The sequence below is a fragment of the Alnus glutinosa genome, chromosome 10 (assembly GCF_958979055.1).
Source record: "Alnus glutinosa chromosome 10, dhAlnGlut1.1, whole genome shotgun sequence".
NCBI lineage: Eukaryota > Viridiplantae > Streptophyta > Magnoliopsida > Fagales > Betulaceae > Alnus > Alnus glutinosa.
In genome coordinates, this window is record NC_084895.1 from 21,266,632 (window position 1) to 21,273,792 (window position 7,161).

Here is a 7,161-nt window from a genome sequence, read left to right on the forward strand (position 1 = left end):
GAAGTGTAAAACCGAACGTCGTTGTGGAGTTCAGTTACATTTGTTATCCATGGATTTGAATATCAAATGTAGATTAATTATTAGAGAATGAAAATACTTACATTAATTGAAGAATGAAAATCTTGTGCTTGAATCCTTTCTTGGCCGTGTAGGCGCTAGGATGTTTTTGTACGCTATTGAGAAATTTGTGAACAAGTTCGAAGAAATGAGGGGCTTATGGGGTACACGTACGGCCAAAGTGGGTTTTTTTTTATTATTATTATTATTAGTCTAGGGTTTATTTTCTTCTCCAAATTGGTTAATTAGGTTTAAGAATCCAATTAAAATAGATCTAAAATTTAATTAATTTTAGGAAAATTTGGCAAACTGTGACAAAAATATTACCCTAGGGTGGGCCACTAGGGCTAGGGCTTTTAGAAGATATATTTTTAAACGGACAGAATTTTCCTCCAACCCAATCTATAAAAATAACATGTGTCCTTTAAGCATATGAAAATCACATGCATGCTTTTTTAATAGTAGTGGTAAAGTTTGAAGAAATTTTATAAAAAAAGAAAAAGAAAAAAAAATTGTGAATCTCACATACTGTTAAAAAGACATATGTTCCTCACATGTTAAGAGACACGTGTCATTTTTATAGATTAAGTTGGATGAACTTCCTCCAACCCAGTTTAGAGGAAACCTTTGTCATTTTCAAAATTTGTTTTATAAATTTAATATGCTAAAATGTTGTCTAATTAAAATAAAAATGCATAGGGTAAAGGTTTTATGGAACTATGCACATGCATATGCGGCTAAATAGGTGCTTAAAATGTTTTGAAAAATTATTTTCAATGATAACATTATTAATAAAATTAATTAACATATTAATGACATGTGAACATTTAATAGGTGCTTAAATGAACATTAATTAACATATTAATCTATGATATGTGATTCATTTAATTAGGTTAGTCTAATCTAAGGTTGAGATGATAAACTTTTCAAGTGAAACGAATTTATCTAAGACACAAACCCAATTCCTTTGATATGTACTATATATATATATATATATATATATATATATATATATATATATATATATATATATATATATATATATATATATATATATATATATATATATATATATATATATATATATAAGAGTAATAATATTTAGTAGACACTGTTATACAACTGTGATACAACTGAAATGACATGACAGTGAAAATCAGCCTTTGAATTTAACAATGACTTATAAAAAAGAAAAATTAATACATAGCTGATTTTCACTGGCACTTCATCTCAATTGTATGGCAGTCATTTAGCAATCTATTAAATATCATTTCTCATATAAAAAACATAAGATAATTTAACCCCTCAATTTAGTTGATACCCACAAAACTTATAATGCCATGCTCCTTGTCTCTTTCCTCAGTCAATATTATAACAAAATAGGAAATAAATAAGTTGAATCTTTGGTGTTAATTGTGTGACTAGTAGATGAAGAACTCAGAAGAGCTGTTATTTTGACTGTGTAAGAGGGTTGGTTGATCTGTGTCGTGGGTGATGAAAAAAAAACTTAAAGAATGAAGAAAATAATAGTTTAAGGAAACGCAACGATTTTCACATGGCATAAAGACCACAAAAATTAAATAAATAAATAATAAAAGAAAAAAAAATTAAGCACAATAAATTAATTGCAAATATCTTTCTTTATTGTTATACGTGCGATTATTAAAAATTGGATAATAAACCTGATGAAAGTATCGATATGATAGTTTTTATTATAGTTTATTTTGAATACCAATATTATAATTTTTACTATATATAATATCTTCTAAATTGATATGATAATTTACGCGATATTGTTACATCAATAATAATTAAATTGAGTAATGCTATTTAATTTTCATAGTTCAAACTCATTTTACATCGAGTAATATGACATATTAGCTATTTAAAACACGTCATGTTAACAACTGTGAAATTAATGTGATAAATTAATGTAAATAGTAACATTACTCAATTAAATTTAAATGTGTATTTAGTAATTGACGTGGTAAGTATAATGTGGACTTACAAATTGTCACGTCAAACACAATCATATATACTTAATTGTTTAATGATTGATGTTGTATTTGTCCCGTAGAGTACTACGACGTCGGTTTATAAAAAAATTCATAATAAAAATTATAATACCACTTACATCAATCTTATAGATAAAACTTGCTAACTTTTGAAACTCAACGGAGCAATTTTAGAATTCAAATGCAATTTTAGAATTAAACTCAGAGTCGGTTTGGTCATGTGATATTGTAAGCTTAAAAGTACCCTTTTAAAAAAAATCTCAAAAAGTATTTTATTTTAAAGTGTATTTTTTAAAAATGACAGTATGAAAACATGAAAAAAAATCTATGTTTTCAAAATGCTTAATTCGTTTTTAAAAACACAAGATTTTAAAAGCTAAACTACAATTTTAAAAGTCAAACTATTATTTTATCAAATATTTAATTGTTTTTTTAAAAATAACACGTACATTTTAAAATTACTATCTTTTAAATCACATATTTTAAAACTGCAAAATCAAACGAACGCGTAAAAGTGCAACATTTTAACCTCTAGACCCTAGTAAGAGAACTTTTTTTTACTTTTATAAACATATTGCAAATTTAGAAATGCAAAGTTCTTTTTTAAAAAAATGCTATACTCTTCACCGTTCACACTCATTTATCATATTGGCTAATATGACGTGTTTTAAGTGATTTTTTTTTTTTTTAAAAAAAAAAGATATATATGAAAAATCATTTAAAATAGAATTAACCAGTACTATAGAATAAACGTAATAAATAAATATAAAGAGTAATTGTAATGGAGCCCCTTTGATAAGGATGTGCTGTAAAACTCAACTTTTGCAGCTTCCAATGAAGAATTGACACATCATCTAAACACACAATAAACATTAAACATGAAAACACCGGATTTATACCAAAAAAACTTAACCAAGGACAAAAGAACACTTTTTGAGTTTTATTCTGTACAAAGACCCTACCGAATCTTACATCTTTGTATCTGCGCCTTTGGCTGATTTGGTGGCAACGTTCGGCGGAAGAGGAGGCAGTTGTAGGTGGCTTGTTTCAAAGGCTGGTGGGGCAACGCTTAAACCAGCTGGTTAGTTTATTTGTTTTAAAGAATTAATTGTTTTCATAACTATTGTATTTTGTGAGTTTTAATGACTTGTCTATTTATAATTGATTGCTGTAAAATGAAAAATTTACTACCTATCCTTATAAAAAGTATTCCCAATCGTATAGTTTTTCTTTTTTCTTCATTTCCTCTCGCAATAAGCAGTACTACTGCCGTACTCAACGATAGCAAAGTCAAAAAAAAATAAAAAAAAATAATGGACGGATTTTTCTTTTTTTCTTTATTCTTTCCACACTATTAATTTTAATGTGGGAAAAAAATGAGAACAGAATGCCTTTCCGTGGTCTGTTTCATATTACTTTTGACTAAAGTTTTTCAGTTAGGTCACGTTTAGTACGTAACAAGCGAAACCCCATTTCTGATAAACCATTTAAAAAAACACAAAAAAGAAATAAATTTACCAGGGAAAAAAGAATTAAGGATCACGTTTCTTTGACCTAATGGCCTTTTTTCTTTTTCTGCTTCTTTTTTTTTTTTTTTTTTTTTTTAACAATTAGGCTATCTTGGGCTAGATCTCTGGGACACCATGCAAAGCGCACCCTCCATATAGGTAAAAACAAAATTTACCTATAAGAGTATAAAATTTATAAAATAAATAAGTTAATAAAATTCAAATATATCGCGCGTGCACGATATAGCTGCGTAAGAGTAGATTTTGCCCTTCTATGCAGCTTAAGAATTTAAGGGTGAGTGCTTTCCACGCAATTGAAGATGTTTGAATATGTGTAATGTGAACTATGTTAAAAGGAAGGCAAATGGAGTAGCTCATAAGTTAACCTATAAAGCCATTTTTCTTATGGACGAATAAGTTTATGTTTATACTGAAGAATTGTGTTGAACACAATAATCTTTGATTTCAACACCAATAAAAGGATAGTTTGACCCAATATATATATATACGATTAAATTCATTTTTATTCTTTTCTAGAAGACACCCTTGAATTCCTTAATTCAAGGAATTCAAGGGTGTCTTCTAAAAAAGAATAAAAATGAATTTAATACCCATCAACTATATATATATATATATATGTAGGACTCTTCAGGTGGGCCGGTTCACCGCTAATCTCTCCCCCGCTTGATAACCACCACAACTAACTGGCCAACCACATGGGCAGTTGACCAGTCTTCTCAACTAACCCCCCATAACGAGAGGTTAGGGACTTAGTGTTGATAGAGTAAACGGATGCGGTAATTAACTGTTTGCCCGTGAATAAGAACGGGCAGTGCAATGCCTTAAAACAGCTAGCTGCCTAGAGTAGTGACAATAGCTGTACGTTAGGAAGCAAAAACCACCCTTATTATAGGGTATTGTACACCCTACATGTAGTGATAAATAAACTAAATACCCATGTTTTTAAGGCAAATTTTGTCAAGAAGGATGATAAAGGTACAAAAATCCAATATAATATATATGGTATATATCTCCCGGTATAAAACTCTAGTGGAAACTGGTAAGTCAAAAAGAAAACATAAAATAAGAAGATAATATTAAACTAAACCCACGTGCAAACAGCTGATGTGGAGTATTGGCATTATCAGGAGATTTGCGTCACTCCAAATCCACGCGCTTGATCAACCATTTAAGAAACAAAAAGTATAACACAAATAAAATAACGAATAATATTTAAATCAACTAAAATAAAAATAATAATAATTAATCGCAAGAGATATGTTCCACGTGAGTCAGTTTAGAACTTTCGTGCGAAGCACCAAAATAATGCAGTCTCCATCTTCGCTATAAATCTAAAACTCTCCAAAGCTGTTTCTCAGTCAACGACGCAGCTGATCAAAGTCGTTCGAATCGTACGTAAACCTTTTTCACAAGCAAAAGAATTACAACTTTCCATACATAGTAAGATCGATGGACTTGGCTGTCTTAGAATCGATCCGGCAGCACCTTCTCGGCGATTCCGAAACTACTGGGAGTTTCCCGGCGATGAGCTTCGACAATGCCCAGGTGGTCAGAAATGTTGTTCTTACCGAGAGTTGGGGTGCATTGCCGGCGTTTAAAGTCGACGACACGGCAACAACAAGAACTGAATTGACAGAGGCGCGTGAAAAACAAGCGCCGCGATTTAGGGGAGTGAGGAGGAGGCCGTGGGGGAAGTATGCTGCGGAGATAAGGGACCCAAAGAAGGGCGGCATGCGGGTTTGGCTCGGGACTTACGAAGCGGCTGAGGATGCGGCTTTGGCTTACGACCAAGCCGCTTTCAAGATGCGCGGCTCGAAAGCCAAGCTCAATTTTCCGCACTTGATTGGCTCGAGCGGAGCCGAGCCCGTTAGAGTGACTCCCAAGCGCCGCCGCTCATTGGAGCCGTCGTCATCGTCGTCGGATAACGGCTCTCCGAAGACGAAGCGGAGCAAGAGTGGCGGTGGCTCGATGGCTCATGCCGAGTTGATTTATGAAAGTAGTTCAATAGAGATTTCAATGGCTAATGAATCAGTTGCACGGTGGACTTTTGATCATCTGACTAATGGCATCCCTAATCCCTTCTTTACATATGATCAACAAACAAATTGTAAGTGAAGGCCTTATTGTCTTCCCATTAAGCAAATTTTCTTTTTGGGGCTTTAATTTGTCCTTTTCCCTCAAGTAATATCTTTTAACTTGAATCCCTTTCCATTGATAACCCGTTATATTTAATTGCTTTCTAATTATATTCATAGTTTGATCAACATATAAAAATTTAAGAGTTGAATCTAAGGCATAATTAGTGACCAATATTTGATAAAGTAGGTCATTATGTCGAATCGATATTCCAGAATTATGTCTTCCAAAATGAAGACGCTGCTCCTAGCTATTCTTGTTATTCAGATCTATACAGACGAATGAGTTAAAAACTCATAATTGAAGTATGATAATAATAGAAATTCTTTGTAATAAATCATAACTTGTTTGCCCTGATTTAAGAAATTTGTTTACATTTAAAATTATTCAAATTCCTTGTAAAGCTCTATAAACCTAGAGCTTAATTTGTACACAATGAAATGAAAAAAGAAAAAGTCATAAAGCTACAGTGGGCAGCGAAAAAAAAAGGTCATCATTTATCATAAAGGAAAATATCCTTACCAAAGTAATGTGACATTCTACATCGCTTAAGTATAGGAATGGATATAGGAATGTGCTTATATATATAAATACACTCTTCTTGACATAAAGCGTTTTAAAGTTGTGATGGCCGGCTATGAATCTATCAGAATTTCGCAATTAATTAGCGTGTTTCTGCAAGAGTAATACCAAGATTAGTAACATCTTCGGAAGTCTGGTTCGAAAAGTCAAAAGCAGACAATATTGTATCATTGAAGGTGGGTCATTACAAGTAATTAATAATAATATTATTGAATCATTAGAACTACTTCAATATAATGTATATTTATTTTAGTTTAAATTCACGGAATATAATCCTCTCCATTTCAAATAAAATGGAAAGGAGCCGGTTACTTATAAAATAAGGGGCAAATTATACTGTTATTTCATTTTTATTTTTATTTTGCCCCTTATTTTATAACTATATAACCGGCTCCTCTCCATTTCATTTGAAATTGAGAGGATTTGTTTCTAAATTCACATAATTGTTGTGAGTCCATATGGAAACAACAAAAAATAAAATAAAATAAAATTTCAAAATATGTTTTAGATATCCTTGATATTATTCTCAATTCCAGATTCATATTTTAAAATTTCGCATCTCAATTTGGTTCTTTTGTTTTCAAGAAAATTTTATTTTACTCTTTTTCTTTTTCATCATCTATTAGGGCGTTGAAATTAATAGCCTGAAAAGTTTTCATGATGTTTATCCATTTTAAAACTAGAAAATTAGGATCTAGTCAGCAACCAACAAATTTCAGCAATGTGTCTCACTAATCCTCCTTCTCGATCCTCCAAACATGTGTTTTGGTTGCTAATTAGGTTTTTTAAATTTTGAAATTGTATCACGTACGGTCTTTTTTATAATAATAATTAAAAAAAAA

At 31.1% G+C, this 7,161-nt stretch overlaps 1 protein-coding gene across 1 annotated transcript; it reads left to right on the forward strand.

The window, feature by feature from the left end:
* Positions 1-4,954: 4,954 nt before the first annotated feature.
* LOC133880304 (ethylene-responsive transcription factor 1-like) lies at positions 4,955-5,766 on the forward strand. Its single transcript, XM_062319243.1, has one exon. The coding sequence runs from the start codon at positions 5,051-5,053 to the stop codon at positions 5,714-5,716; it is 666 nt and encodes a 221-aa protein (XP_062175227.1). The 5' UTR covers positions 4,955-5,050; the 3' UTR covers positions 5,717-5,766.
* The last annotated feature ends 1,395 nt before the right edge of the window (positions 5,767-7,161 follow it).